This window comes from Engraulis encrasicolus, chromosome 8 (assembly GCF_034702125.1).
Source record: "Engraulis encrasicolus isolate BLACKSEA-1 chromosome 8, IST_EnEncr_1.0, whole genome shotgun sequence".
NCBI classification, from domain to species: domain Eukaryota; kingdom Metazoa; phylum Chordata; class Actinopteri; order Clupeiformes; family Engraulidae; genus Engraulis; species Engraulis encrasicolus.
The window spans coordinates 27,459,116-27,476,019 of NC_085864.1; the positions used below are offsets into that span (position 1 = coordinate 27,459,116).

Genomic DNA, 16,904 nt, shown 5'->3' on the forward strand with positions numbered 1-16,904 from the left:
TGAAGCTAATGTTCTCAAACATTCACTTAATTATCACAAAAGAGTAGTTTAGTTTTGCTTCAAAACTATTATTCTAATGTTCTGCATTTATTTTGGTTTTTTTTTTACAATTAAAACTCAGTGGTACATGAAAAATAATTACATCTCACCAACCCACCGCCATTGACAAGTGTACGTTCAATCCTTGCTATATATTGGCTCTTGTTACCTCCCTCTCATTGACATGAACAAGAGAAAACTAGATGACTCAGCTGGATAAGTGTTAATTATTTGATATACCCTTACACTTTGTAGATCGGGGGGGCTAGGTAGTGCAGGCCTGGGTGGTGTGGGGGCCTTAGGACTTTGGTAGTGCTGAGGCCCTGAGCCATCTGGGCTGACCAATGCATCACTTTAGAATAGGGACCCTTATTCTGCATCTGTTTTCACACTGTTCAGGGTTTGTTCACACAGTGTGTCGGGAGCTTATACACATTGTATTCTGCCACTTACTACTTACTAATAAATAGAAATATAGGCTTACTGGTCCTTACTAAGGTTATATTAGTAATAAATCCCTAATTGGGCATGAACAAGACATTTGTGAATACATGCTTAACAACTGTCTTATTTTGCTTAGTACATGCCTTGCAAGTTACTTACACAGGCATTAATATTGTATGTATTAGTGCTAATAGATGTGTCCCTAAAATAAAGTGTTACCACTATTTTTTATTAACTTACAAAACCATTATAAATGTTTGATACAAAAAACTTTTTGCCACTCATTTTCTCACTGATTTACAATCATTTGCTAATGTTTTGTTTATCTTTAGTCAATTATTCACTAAGTGTTTATAATGCTTTTTTGCATCCCTTAAAATAAAGGGTTACCCAGTCGTCTTCGCACAGAATGGCGTATATGGTATACCGTATAGGCATATTTCTCATAGACGTTACTGCCACCTACAAGGCAGTGTGTGTATTGCCTTGTCATTGATTGATGGCAGCAACATGGCGGGTAAACATTACAGTGATCTTGACTTCAGCCATTTGTTCAAAAACAAGAAGTTGGTGGTCATATCTATGACCCTCATTGCATCTTATTCCACATTGCTCCTGGGACTGTAACCAATAACCTGTGCCTGAATAAATGATGGGTAGTCACTGATTTAGATTTGAAATCTTTAAATGATGACTGGGATGTTTGTGTTCATGTGCGGCTAAATGATACCTCTGAATTTCTTCAACAAATAAATGAGTAATCTTCCTGTTCAGAAGCATTTATTGATGATTTTTGCACTTAAACATGTCAAAGTGAAAGCTCACTTGGGAAAATCCCATTGTCATTGTGACGCAACACTACACAGCACACATTGCTCACTGCACACAATGAAATTGCTTTTATGCCTCACCCGTGCAAATGGGGAAGGCCCAAACGGCACCCCAGTGGAGCATACCGTGGAATAGTACCATGCTCAGGGTACCTCAGTCATGGAGGAGGACTCACACACGCACACACACACACACCCTGTCCCCTACTGCTGCCACTACTGATAACCTCAGACTGGGCACAGAACCAACTCAACTCACCTGCTTACTTCACACACACACACACACACACACACATGCACACACACACACGCATTTAAAAACACAGACACACACAAACACACTCACGCAAACTTACATACACACACACTCGCACGCACGCACGCAGTTATGCACACACATGAGCATTACAATTGGGTCCCTATTACATTGTATGTATTGAGAGCTCCCCTCTCAGATGACTTTGCCTTGAACCCGGCCTACACACACACACACACACACACACACACACACACACACACACACACACACACACACACACACACACACACACACACACACACACGGTGCTAGGGGGTCCACGGCAAGTTGGGAGAAAAAGTTTGATTAATGCAAACCAAAATAAACAAAAATAAGTAACACAATATTCCTATTAGTTTCCGCCTATAGCTGCATTATAACATCGATCTGAACATTTCCATTTTTATCGTTGTTTGTACAGCAATGGGTTACTGATATACACTATGGTTGTGAAAGGAGGTGCACAGGAAAATTAGTGTAACAAAACCACAAGGGGCGACGTGATTGCAATCTACCAGTATGTACCTGTTATGGTAAAATTTGGGAACCCCCTGCACTATACACATACTGTGTGTGTGTGTGTGTGTGTGTGTGTGTGTGTGTGTGTGTGTGTGTGTGTGTGTGTGTGTGTGTGTGTGTGTGTGTGTGTGTGTGTGTGTGTGTGTGTGTGTGTGTGTGTGTGTGTGTGTGTGTGTGTGTGTGTGTCCTGAAATGAACCCTGATTCAGTCAGGAGAGTCACCTGGTAATGTAGGTCACACAGACACACACACACACATACACACACACACACACACACACACACACACACACACACACACACACACACACACACACACACACACACACACACACACACACACGCGCACACGTACACACTCACAAGCACTTACATACACACACACTCGCGCGCACACACAGTTATGCACACACAGTTATGCACACACAGTTATGCACACACATGAGCATTAAATCTCCCCCCCCCCCACACACACACACAGTGTATGCACTATAGCTACTCTTAGCTTTGCATCGCTATAGTTCCCATAGTTTATTGTAGCCTATAATTATTATTATTATTTTATTACTGCACTTGCACAGCTTACATGTACCACCAAGCCCATTCACTCTTGTCCAAGTGCTCTCTGTGGCAGGACTGGGGACAGATGGACGATTCCCATCTCAGAGTTCCAAACTTGATTAAGTGATCTATGCCACGTGTACATGAGAGGCTGCTGCCTATAAGAAGAGGTCGGAGACACTCACTCACTGACATTTATGAAGAAGACGGACTGGAGGAAAGATAGACTGCCTTGCATCACCATAATGGTGAGAGAAATATCTCCCTCTCTCTCTTCTGCCTTCTCTCCTCTGCCCCCTCTCTCTTTTGCTGTCTCATGTCTTCAGGTTGATTAGAATGATGCTGGTGCCCTTTCCCACACCAGTTGCATTGACAACCAAAGTGCTAACTAAAGAACAACCCGCATGCATTACGGGTTCTGTATTTATCATGTGTTTTGGATGATTCGACTGAGCTCAGTTGTGGACAGTAACAAAGTAAATGTAATTCGCTATTGTAGGCTACTTAAGTAACATTTCAATTATGTACTTAACTCAAGTATTGTTATTTGGTAAAGGGTGATTTATGCTCCGAAACATGTGTGTGCGCGTGTGTGCGTGTGTGTGTGTGTGTGTGTGTGTGTGTGTGTGTGTGTGTGTGTGTGTGTGTGTGTGTGTGTGTGTGTGTGTGTGTGTGTGTGTGTGTGTGTGCGTGTGTGCGTGCGTGTGTGTTACAGATAGTGCTCGTCCTGCTCCTATGTGTTCCAGCATGCCTCTGTGCTGACCTGTTGCTGCCAGTGGACTGCTCTGACATCCACACCCACTACCCAACCAAACCCAGCGGGGTCTACACCATCTTCCCTGGGGGACCCGTCTCCCCACTACAGGTAGATACTGTGATAATAATAATAATAATAATAATAATAATAATAATGATGATGATGATGATGATGATGATGATGATGATGATGATGATGATGATGATGATGTTGTTGTTGTTGTTGCTGTTGTTGTTTTTATTACCTCCGCCAGGAGGTTATGCGATCGCCTGATTTCCGTTTTGGCATGTCCGTTTGTTCGTTCCCTGCTATTTTGCGGCCTGCCACAAGGTGGTCGAGTTGAATTGAGCAATGACAGGACGTGCCTGCGAGGTGGATGGTCAGTGGGACCACAGCCAGAATGTTCAACACGCAGACTTGCTGTGTACATGGCTGCATAGTCAAGAGCACACCAAATAAACATTATAGCCTGGCCCTATGCAATATGGCACACATATCGTCGCGCCGTTCTCCGAGTGTTTGCCCCGTGAACTAAATCAGCTTTCGCGGAGTTAATTGTTCTCAGACTCCGACTGTTTCCCTGTTCAGTTGAAGTTCAAGAAGGGTGGAGATATAACAGCGAACAGTGGTTAACAGTGAACAGAGCGCGAAGGATGGAAAAGTGTCCTGCTCACTACATTTAAGGTTTCTCAAAGTTGTGCTGTTACAGTCACCATAAAGCCAGACGGAATGCTGTGCCTGCATGCCCGAAGCCATTTGCTAGCCAATAGCGGCAAAACATAATGTAGGCCTAATAATAATATACTGTAGGCCTAATAATGTCATATAGACCAATGTCGCGCATATTGTCGCAGCTTTTGCAGAGTTAATTGTTCTCAGAGTGTTTTCCCTGTCAACCAAATCAGCTTTTTCTCGTCTGTCCAGTTGAAGTTTGCACGAAGGATGGAAAAATTAACAACGACAGTGATGAACAGACAGCGCCAAGGAGGGAAATGCATCCAGTTCACTACATTGAAGTTTTATTAAAATTGTGTTGTGAGCGTGTGTGACAGTGATCCCAAAGCGTTCTCAAAGGGCAAGGTTGACCACCGTAGTCATATCATAGTAGCCTAGAAATCTAGACGCCCCTAGTGACCGCAAATTGAATTTGCTCCCGGGGGCAGTCTAGCGGACCCCGGTCGTTTAGTGAGGCTGAAAGTTATCCGATGACAGGGCCAATCAAATCGCGAGGGGGGCCGGGCTACCTAGTAAACAGGAAACTTTCTTCTAAGAAGAAGCATGGTGGCCTCCGTGCTACGTACAGCACGAAAGTGTTTAATTAATTTATACATTATACATTATACATTTCGTGGCTGGCATGGATTGATGTAATAATACACCATGAACTTATCGGACACAAATAGATCACAACACATTACCATTTGATCATTCGATGTTTTAAACTAGCTCGGTAAGCTAATTTGAGCATTTTACAGAACCAGATCGTCACACGCTATTATCAGACCACTACTGTAGGTGTAGAATGAAATTGCTGCCCCAATTTCTAATAAGACACATGCCATTAAAAACGAGACATTTGGGAGCTTTGAAAGTCTTTGAGTAGCTTACTAAATAGATGGGAATGACACCTAGTCTACCAAGCTAGTGGCTAGCTAACCTGTCGTCAATAACACAGAGCTAGGTATCCAGCCTTGTATTATATGCCTGCCCCAAATTCTAATAAGATCCATGTCATTAAAAACGAGACATTTGGGAGCTTTGAAAGTCTTTGAGTAGCTTACTAAATAGATGGGAATGACACCTAGTCTACCGAGCTAGCGGCTAGCCAACCTGTCGTCAATTACACAGAGCTAGGTATCCAGCCGTGTATTAGTTATGGGTATACAGCTAGCTAGCTAACACCGAACATGCCATGTTGACAACAATCATAAATATAACCATTTAACAAGCCCCAAATTGCTCAACATTTCGCTGGTTGATCAAGGAGGGCCGTGTGGTTGAAAACGATGCATTTTTGAACTGTGTAAGTGAAAACACGATTTATTAGGAAACTTGTTTGTGGCTGTGGTGATCGCACGCATTCACTGCTACGACGGCTCGGAGTTGCTGCTTGCCCGCTTCACCTTCAAAGGCGCGTGTCGCGTGTAAGTTCTGAAAGACAGCTGTGACGTTACACAGAAGTGTGTGAGGATTGGTTGTTCCACCATCCTATTGCGTCACGTTGAGTGCCAAGACAACCGTTTATCCCGCCCACACTCTCTCCCAGCTTTTTGCTGTATGGGTCTGGCTCGCTAGGCTAATATCATAGGCTATAGGGCCTATAGGTACATTATGGGTGGATAGGTACCATATTAGCCCGAATATAAGACGATCCTGATTATAAGACGACCCCCCATTTTCAGGCTCATGTTTTGGGGAAAAAAGTTTTTTGAAGACTTAATTTTGTTTCACATTGGAAACTTTTCTCAAAATGCAGTTTTTAATTTGTTGGAAAATCTGAGGCTTTTTACAAAGAACAAATTTCACAATATAATTTTCATGGAATTTCCATGATATAAGACCACAGATGGCTACTCATATCCTTTTCCTTTCTTTACTCACTTCACCTGTCAAGCGCCAATAGGCACCTACAGGCAACAGCCTCCTGGGCCCGCCTGTTTAAAGTGCGATGCAACATAGCCTACACTCAGAGCATTAGCCTGCGTTAGCCAGGCAAGCAGTCCAGTAGAGATAGGCAATCTATTGTGCAATGCACAGATTTTGCGAAATGCTTAGTTGACAGCAATATCTAAACAGCAGCCGTCTCGCCAAATCGCCGTTCATTTTATGCATCCAAAGTTTTCCGTTGGACTGTAGAAACCGAACGTGACCAAAGGCAGATTGACGCATTGCACTTGAAACCCTTGCGCTGCCCATCAGGACCACGTTGACATTAAAAGTCCGATTGATATACATTTCGTACCAAGGGTAAAACTCCTAGTGATTTTATATGAACAAGACAAGCTCTTACCCTAACCATTATTCTGTGTTATTATATGGTGTGACGTCATCGGTCGAATGCTCCATTCATTTCAATGGGGCTCCCCAACGTTCGCACATCTGTTATTTTTCGATAACGGACGGGTTGGTCTATATCAGACCGCTGTCAATGGCAACAAGACTTTTCACTGCTAAAACGACTTTTCAACAAGAATCAGCTGCTGTGATAGACAACACCTGTTGTCCTGGCTACCTAGCTGTTGCCTAGCGGTGTTCCACAACGGCACTGTTTTGTTTTGCGCAGCAACAATCTTTTGACATGAAAAACTATAATAAACTTAACATTAAATAGGCCTAAAGAAATGTCCCCGCCATGTGTGAATCATTTAAGTATATCCATATAATAAGCGGGTTAACGTTCGGCGAGTAGGTCGCTTTGTGGAATAGCAGCACTTCAGAGAGAACAAGACCCCTCCGCTCCGCGTCGGGGTCTAAAGATTCTCTCTGTCGTGCTGCTATTCCACGGTAGCGACCTTCTCGCCGAACGTTAACCCTTACTTGTTGCATCGTTGCGAGGCATATCGTCAAAGGCACCGCTTGTCAAAGGCGCCGCTTTCTCGCGCACACACAGATGCCCAATGATTGGCTGATGACAGCATCCAAAACTTAGCCTACAGGTTGTTCATCAAATCACCCTTCATTTCTTTAGTTTCTAGACCTCTGACCAGAGAGAACGACCAAAGCTTTCCTGATGAGACTGTAAAACCAAACACAATTAAAAGCAGCGCAACGAGCCGCGATTGACTTGTGTTTTTCCCCTTACACTGTCGTCCGCATCGCGTTGACATTGACAGTTGATAGACGTGCGGAGCAACAGTCATAACGAAACAAGCATCTGCAAATTTGATATGGACAAAACAGTCTCTTAACCCATCCATTATTGAGTTTTGTGACATTGTTGTGAAGCATTTAATGGCCGCATTCAGGTTAAGTTTAAGTCTCTAGCGTGCGGAAATAAGACGAGTACTTTTTAGAGTACTATTTTTATACCAAAAACCATGTCTTATATTCGGGCCAATACGATAATAGCTGTGCCATGTAGGCCTAATATTGTGGAAAAACAAATATGTGATGAAAGGTATGTTGCCAATTATCTGTGTTTCACCGGATCCCGCCGCACTCTCGTTTAAAAGGTGCCAAACATAAACAAAAACTGTGTAAAATTGAAAAGAAATGGGTAACACTTTATTTTAGGGATACATCTATTAGCACTAATACATACAATATCAATGCCTGGGTACGTAACTTGTAAGGCATGTACTAAGTGCAATAAGACAGTTGTTAAGCATGTATTCACAAATGTCTTGTTCATGCCCAATTAGGGATTTATAACTAATATAACCTTAGTAAGGACCAGTAAGCCTATATTTCTATTTATTAGTAAGTAGTAAGTGGCAGGATACAATGTGTATAAGCTCCCGACACACTGTGTGAACAAACCCTGAACAGTGTGAAAACAGATGCGGAATAAGGGTCCCTATTCTAAAGTGATGCATTGCTTCGTGGTGCGCATTACACACGGCAACCAAATGGGTGCGTTTCGGTGCGATATCTTCAAAGTTGCTGGGGGCGATCCTAAGAAAGACTGCACAGTTCCACGCAGGTGCTTCTGGTGAAAACGACGATGGCAGCAACTTTTAAGAGCGTGTCGAGGAGCTTGTCCGAAATTACATTTGCTAATGCTATCATACTTCCCCATTGCAATTTGAAAAAGGAGCGTGCAAATATAGGAGCAGTAAGCAACAACAACTATTACTACTACAACTACTACTACTACTGTACAGTAAGCCTACCACTACGAGTACTATGACTTCGACTAATACTACTATTATTCCCCCCATGCAGGTCTACTGTGACATGGAGAGTGATGGTGGGGGATGGACGGTGAGTTGTTACTGAATTAATGACACTTTAAACTGTAAATTTTACAATTACAAAACCATTTATGGCACACTCTGTATACAGTAGACTATAAAATGAACTATGCATGATGCATGCTTTACTCTGCTAATCTATGCAGATCTTCCAGAGAAGAATGGATGGGTCTGTTAACTTCTACAGTCCCTGGGATCACTACAAGATGGGCTTTGGCAATAAGGACGGAGAATACTGGCTTGGTAGGTCTTATTTAAAGGAGCACTGTGCAGGAAATGGTCAAAAAAGGTACTGCAACTATGCTGCTCATCGAAACTGGGTTTCCTATTGCCAAATTTCATCTTTACATGAACGTTTACTAAGTAATAAACTAATATTTTCTAGTATGGCCCAAGTACAGTCAGTTTTGCAGCTAAGAATGACTATTTCTGGAAATTGGAGAAGATCCCCCTTTTCATGTATGAAAAGTGCAATTTTCCCAGTCAAAATGAATACTTAGAATTTGATGATGGTGGTAAGATTTCATGAAAAAGGTAACATTAATGAATGGGTAGCATGAATTCTGGAAATGAACAACAAAATTCTTACACAGTGCACCTTTAACCAATGAGGACAGAGAATGCTGGCTCGGTAGGTCTTATTTAACCAATACGGATGGAGAATACTGGCTCAGTAGGTCTTATTTAGCCGATAAGGACGGAGAATACTGGCTGTATAGGTCTATCACCACACCACATTTTGTGTGTATATTCCACTTGGTTTTGACCGAAACCTATCCTAGTTTATTACCATAAAGGGTGCAGTATGTAAAATATGTAGATGTTCATTATACAAATTAAATCAGTTTCTCTTTCATGGTTGCCATGTTTGTGTTATCTTGTGTTTTTTACTCCAAATAATTTACATGAAAGTGCCTTGGTTTAATTCTGCTCAACATCTGAGGGTCAAGAGGGGTTTAGATTGGACAGGGGAAGCGATGTTCATGAGGCTGGAATTGCTTTCAAGCAGAATAAAGCGCTAAACAGTTTCTAATTTTCTGCTTGCAATGACAAACTCAAAACAGCTAAGTATTGAAATAGCACTACTCCACTCAGGTGAATTTGAAAAAAGGAAAGTTAATATTAGGCATTAATTAACTTATTAGTTAGCTATATTGGATTTTAGTAGGCCTATTACAGGACTTAAACTGGGATATTGTGGCATGTACCTCGAATACCCTAATATGGAAGATTCTGTTAGAATGTTGTTTAAATTACATTCAGCGTGGCCTGGCCCCTTAAAGCCATACTATACTATTTTTGGACATGAGCTCATTTTGCACCTCCCCTGGAGTTAAATAATGGAGTTTCATTGTTCTCAGTTTCTTCCATCCGTTCTCTTTGTGTGTTGATATTATTTCTAGTTCCAAACTAGCAACTAAAGTCATTGAATGTAGAATTTGCATTGACAGACTGGTAGACCACAAGAAAGGGAAAATTCAATTATTTAACTGAAGGGGAGGCACAAAATGATCTTATTTACAGAAATGGTGCAGTATTGCTTTAAAACCTGTGGTCCACTGGGTATGAAGCTACGTTCACACACGTCGCTGCTAGTTATTCGGTCAGCGAATGAAGTCAATAGAATGTCAATGTGTTCCAGCGAGACGAGCAGGCGAGTATGCGAGGACTGTACAAGCGATGCGATGTCGGCGGATCCCTAGTTGAAAATATTTTAACTTCGAGCGAGGCGAGTAAGCAAGTAACCAATTGGAATGCAGAGTTTGGTACTTCTCGCCTGTACTAAAGCCGCGGGAACTTTCAGCGAACGTTCCATGAGAGAGTGGCGAGTAGGCTAGTAAATAGCAGCGATGTGTGTGAACGTATCTTTAGTCTGGTTGGTCCACCTATTAATGCTAACATGCTTAGCAACATTACGCAACTGTAAGTGGAGCACATTATGGTCTCGTTTTGTTTTGGGAGGAAATTGTGTGAATGTCAAGGTCAACTAAAAGGTCAAAAGGTAACCAACTCCTGACCACAGGGTGGTGTTGTACCACTATCATGGCTCACTCACATTGTAACAGTCATTAATTTGACATTTTTTTTAAAAATGTATGTTATACCCCCCCCCCCCCCCCCCTGTGTGCCATTTTTATGATCTTTTCTAAATGTGAAATGAATGCACTCCGCAGGTTTGGACAACATTGTGCTGTTGACCATGAGGAAGAAGAACGAGTTGAGGGTGGACATGGAGGACTGGGATGGTAACGAGGCGTACGCCCAATACTCCTCCTTCTCTGTGGACCCTGAGAGTCTCGGATATACACTGCATGTTGGCGGCTTCATCGATGGCGGAGCAGGTGTGTGTTTTTGTCTGTCTTTGTAACGTGTGTGTGTGTGTGTGTGTGTGTGTGTGTGTGTGTGTGTGTGTGTGTGTGTGAGAGAGAGAGAGAGAGAGAGAGAGAGAGAGAGAGAGAGAGAGAGAGAGTGCGTGTGTGTGTGTGTGTGTGTGTGTGTGTGTGTGTGTGTGTGTGTGTGTGTGTGTGTGTGTGTGTGCGTGTGTGCATGTGTGCATATGCTGGTGGTCAGTGGACTTAACATCAGTGGTAAAACAGGGGCCAGACAACTAGCTAATACTGCTCAATATCAGTAGTTATAAGGAGCACGTTCATCTGTAAAAGATGTTTCCTGCGTTCTTAATGATGCATTCCCATAACAAGATGTTTTTGTTTGTCAATATAGTTGTTGGATTGTTCATCATTAACTTATAATGTGGAATCAAATAAAGTACATACAACGTGTGTGTTTGTGTGTGTGTGTGTCCTTCACTCTCGCTCTTGTGTCTTCACAGGGGATGCCTTAATATCTAGACATAACAACATAAAGTTCAGCACCTTCGACAGAGACCAGGACCCATCTGAATCCTTAAATTGTGCCAAAAAGTATCTTGGTGCTTTCTGGTACAGTAATTGCCATGCCACCAACCCCAATGGAGTATATAGGTGGGGAGCTGACAACACCATTTCTAATATTGGTGTGGAGTGGAGCACATGGAAAGGTTATGATTATTCCCTGAAGTCCATCAGTATGAAGATAAGACCAAAAAAATAAATGGGTTGGAGTGGGCAATTATTTTGGCCCAAAGGGCCGCATTGGGTTTAGAAATTTGACCAAAGGGCCGGATGTCGTAGGCAACTTGCCGGTGGCAATAATAAGAAATGGTGTACGCCAACATAATTACACCAATGTCACTTATCACTGATTCTTGAGAAAGTGGCTAAAACAGGTTGTAATCTTGAAAGAAAAAAACGAAGTGAATTACAAAATAATATGGTATATCCTCGTAGACAAAGGTCTTGGCTTTTCAGAAATGCACAAGGCCAATCTCCCCATTTTGATTTTTTTTTCAGAAATCAGGTTTTTCTCCGATCATACCTTGTTTTTGTCAACACCGTCAGACACAATTAAAAGCAATAAAAAGTGTATTGATTTGGTTGCATATGTATCTGGAGTTTTTAAGTGATTATGTGTGTTTTTTGGTTCACACATACGCCTTTAAATGTTGAAAATTCACTTTCATTCTATTTTAATACTGTTTCATGTGTTCTAATGTAAAAAATATGTGCTGTCAGACAATTCTTACTTAATGCCTAAATAGACCAAACAATTTTTTGTAATTTCACAAATATTCGTGTAGGCTTAAATTTGCTATTACTTTGATAATTCAACAACTCCAAAGGAAAATTTTGTAAGCACATTCATTTAAAATGTCCAAAACTCCTTCTTACGGTGGTGACTTAAGAACTGACGGTGGTGACAGTAATCTGAGGGTGGTGAAAGTGACCTAATTATTATCTACATTTAGCAAAATAAATAGCCCTCTCAGGTCAATGACATCTAGCATAAACACTTTATTTTTGTGTGTGCACAGTATGTTTGTGCGTGTGTTTTTTCTTCATTTGTTAGATACTCTAGGAAGTAGGCCTAGATTATTGAAAATGTGGCATGAACAGGTTTTAAGTTGTTCAAATCCAAAATATAGAGCTGTATTATTTTAGATGAAGGTCTTGGCTGTGCAGTGAATGTATTGGCCAAGCTCCCCATGTTTTACATTTTTCATAAAATGGGCTCGTTCTTGGTTTTGTCAACCGCGTCAGACAGAATTAGAAGAAAAAAAAAATGTTTACTGTATTTAAGTGAATTACTTTTACAATTCAACATAATTGTAGATACTTATTGGAAGCATATTCTTAAAACGTGTCAAAAACATGACAAAACACATGCTTTTTTGTGAACTACATCAGATGTCACCACCGTCAGGTTTTGTGACAAAAAACCCTCCAAATGCACGTCACTGGAGGCTAGAGTATAAGTTTGGGTCACAATTATTACTAACATGTCTGGTAATGTTTCATTAACCTGCACATTTTAGTAAAATATGGAACAAGATGATGAGCGGAACAAAATCTGACGGTGGTGACATCTGACGGTGTGAGACAAAAAAACACTCTTTTACATATTATGCATTTTTTGCTCACATTAGCCACTTCGTTTTCGCTCTGTTTCTTAGGGGCTTCATGCCGCTTCTGAAAAAGTATATATAATTAACATTAATGAAACATAATACTATTAAAACCCCCAACGGTGTTGACAGTTTATGGTTGGAACAGTACCAGTGTCCAAACAAATTAACAAATTGAGCAGAAAATAGTAAACTTACAGGAGCTTCAGTGATGGTGAAGTATTCAGTTGAGCTAAAGGTTTGAAAAGGGGTCCTAAGTAATGACAATGACCTTGTCCATACCTGGTTTTATTGTATTTTTTAAAAAATCTGACGGTGGTGACTAATATGCTGAACACACTTTGAGCAATCAGAAAATAGTAGTAAATATTGCTTTACACGCACTATGTGCATATCTGCAGAACCACTTCAATATGGACTTTCACATCATGGTGATATTATTCAATAATATCACTGATTTATACTTTTTAAGTCAATTGAAATGATGATGTCTGTCCTTGGGACAGCTGTTTTTACAGGGTGTGGGCAGGTTTATAGCCATGAAAAGTAATAAAATTACACTTAAATATTTCAAACGACTGTACATTTGTGTAACAGACCCCTGGGTCTTTACCTGGATTCATTTTGTTCATGAAAATGTAGTTTATTTTCAACAGAATTGGCAGTTTCTTGCTGAGACATGTTTTAGCCACTTTCTCAAGAATCAGTGTTATGCCATTCCTGCTAATTGTATCTAGATGTAGACTTAAGTAATCTTAGTTTTCCAAGACCCTTGTTTTAGGTAGCCAATTTAAGAATGAGTGACCATATGAATCTGCATTTTTTTTCTTGGAAAGGCTCTGAGGGCCGCATGAAATGGCTGAGCGGGCCGCATGTGGCATGTGGCCGCATGTGAGTTTGCCCACGGGTTAGATTGACTGACGATGATACTAACGGGCATCTCATTGTAATAAAGGATATTAATAATCACATCTGAACAGACAAATCAGATTCCATTATCTTTAATCTTCCAAATCGACAATAAGCCTACTGTATGCGTAAGCAATAAGCACCAACCATTGAATGTACACATTATGTAAAACCTCCCCAAAACAACACAATGTTTTGTAGCATTTAATTAATTGCCATGATGATGAAAATGTTGTTGTCATAACTGTGATGCTCAGGGCCGGATTAAGATGGCCTGGGGCCCCTAGGCTACAGGTTGCTGTGGGGCCCCCTGGAAAGCAAATTTCTCGACAAATTTATATAGACAGTGTAGTAATTTCGAGCTAAGGATTAAGGATAACATGTCTACCTCTGCTCAGAACGACAGATGACCTTTTCAGTAATGTATTTTATCAAAATTTTGCAGGTTTTCACTTTTGACCAATCAGGGGCCCCCTGGTAGGTGGGGGGGCCCTAGGCTGCAGCCGTATCTAGCCTGTGCATTAATCCGGCCCTGGTGATGTTTGTCTGATGCTCTTCTGTAGCAAAGCAATGCTGATGAATTTCCAAAGTAAAAAATGAATAAAAGTCTTGTTCAGAAGTGTGCTGTAAGGATGGTTTTCAATGACTGAAAGATCAATTAAGTAATCAAATCATGTCGAAAGACTGTCTAATGCCCATCTCTCTGTTTGGTCTTGTTTTTTTTGTTTTGTTTTTTTTAATGGTTACAAACGGCAGGGGTCTTATGGACTTTTGACTTTTTCGTACCCTGAAAGTTATTTGGTTTTATCTAGAATTTGAGTGTGGAGAATATGTCCCTTGCATACATGTAATACCAATCCTAGGTGCAGAGTCCCTATTTTAAACTGGGTTCCAATCCACTCCAATATAATGGCTTGTAGTTGTGAACAAAAAGTTCATTTAGAGCCCTGATTATATTATATTATATTATATTATATTATATTATATTATATTATATTATATTATATTATATTATATTATATTATATTATATTACAATCATAGTAAAAAGTTTGTAAAATTTCTCACATTTCTGTGAAATTTGGTCAAAAAACAAGGTCTCTTGCCGGAAATCACAAGAAGGAAAAAACAGAGTCTGCTTTAACTAATTCCACTGCAAGTGCAGCTAAATCACATATATTATATGTAGACCTATACGTTAAAGCAAGTGCAAGTGGAATCCTATCCTATCCTTAAAGCAAGTGCAGCTACATGTAAATAACATAATGTACACTGTCGTTAATCACTGGAATGAGTGGCAGATGCCCAAGTTGCTCTCCAGTGCCTTTTCAGTAGCCCTGCAGTCTCCTCATATCTCTTTACAGCTGCCAGCCAACCAAAGGCACAACATTGTAGCCAGGCCAACCACAGCTTCACTTTAACTCTACTCTGACTTGCAAAGACTTGCAAATCTAATGAGGATCAAATAATTCTTCCATCAAGAATTCTTCCATCATACCCAAAACGATGTATCTTACAAATGAACTGTGCCCAAAATAAAATAAGATCCCAAAATATTATTGAAATGTTGTTCTAATTCAATGAGCTGCAGGTACATAACTCAAAAAATGAATTATGGCGCCACATTCATCCTTTCCCGTTTCAAAATAGATGAACAGCAGCCGCAGCAGCGAGGGAGAGAGAGAGGGAGAGAGAGAGAGAGAGCATGACCAGATTATTGCCCAAATGTACACAATACAGTCTGCTCAATCACACAAACAGCCATTAACAGTCTATTGGAAGGAAATAAGACCCAAGGGAATAGTCCCTGTCAGCAGTAATAGCTGGCCTGTATGGTACTTGTCCTAGGTTGCTGAATTCTCTTGGTACAGTATACCAGTCTGTCGATATAAATTCACCTCTGCTATTATCCTCACATACATATTATGATTACAGACATTGTAGTCTATTTATATGAAGGCTGGTATTGTCGTGTTGTATTGTTTGACTGACATCCTCCTGACATTCTAAGTGAATTGACTATCTACTTCTGCTTTTCATACATTATTTTATCCGATGTGGCTTACAAATGAGGATTGACAGATTCATCTTAGAAGCCCTGCTGTGCTGTGCTGTGATTGGAATGTACCGGCCTGTTTACAGGCTGTGTAAGCGCCGCATATTTTACTTACCATAAGTCCCCATTGTGCTCACCAGGTGTTCTTGCATTCAGATAAAAGCTGTAAACCGTCTCCAATGGATTCTATTATTCCTGCAGATAGAGAGGACCATACAGTATGACTTTCTGCTCGTCATCAATTTCTGACAGAGTTAATCCAATCTTACAACAGAACATAGCAGAATGTTCGTCATGGGATGGACCTTGGACTAAGAGTTGTTGATTACCAGTAACGTTACTGCACTTTGGAATTAACCTGATTATCATCGACTTGCAAATATCCTTTCGAGATTTGTTCTGACCTCCTGCATAACAATTAACACTTGGTTTGCTACTAGTCGAGGTAAGAAAAGGCTTTGCCGAAGTTTAAACCAAACATTTTCGTAGTCTCAATAGAATGTCACTGAACGTCATAGAATGTCACTGCCTTGAACACAGAGGGCCGTTGGAGATGCTTAAAATTGATTGGTTCATGACAAAGTGGATGGGGTTCCCATTTTTTCTGGAGCTCAGAAACTATATGTGTATTGCTCATGGCCTGACTAGAAGCAACGCCAAAGGTGTTGCATCACTAGGAGGGCGTAGCCTGGCTACTTTGGAATATACTGTATGATGGAGAAAAGGTGCAAAAAAAGTCTATCATAATCTTTTATGGCCAAAAGCAAACTATCATATAATAGACGTATAACGTTTAATTTTGTGTAATTTTTAAAATCTCATGTTTAAATGCAGAGGTGTCAAAAGTGAATGTAAACGTAAAAAAGACCAAAACAAGTAACGTAACCAGTAGACCTGTGTACTTGTAAAACGATCAGCTGACTCTGCACTGTTTGGTTGGTCCTTGTTAGGTTTTCAGTGTTTTTCAGTAACAGCACAGTCAATCTATCTCATTAGGTACAATGGAGTAAATGGTGTAACAGCCATGTAATATTATGTGCTAGTGTTGTAATTACACCACAAAAGTACTTTTACTT

General features: G+C 40.7%; 1 protein-coding gene across 1 annotated transcript; it reads left to right on the plus strand.

Moving 5' to 3' along the window:
• Window positions 1-1,402: 1,402 nt before the first annotated feature.
• On the plus strand, window positions 1,403-11,453 carry LOC134453826 (microfibril-associated glycoprotein 4-like). Its single transcript, XM_063204574.1, has 6 exons — window positions 1,403-1,462; window positions 3,406-3,555; window positions 8,332-8,370; window positions 8,507-8,603; window positions 10,535-10,702; window positions 11,194-11,453. The coding sequence occupies exons 1-6, from the start codon at window positions 1,403-1,405 to the stop codon at window positions 11,451-11,453; spliced, it is 774 nt and encodes a 257-aa protein (XP_063060644.1).
• Window positions 11,454-16,904: the final 5,451 nt, after the last annotated feature.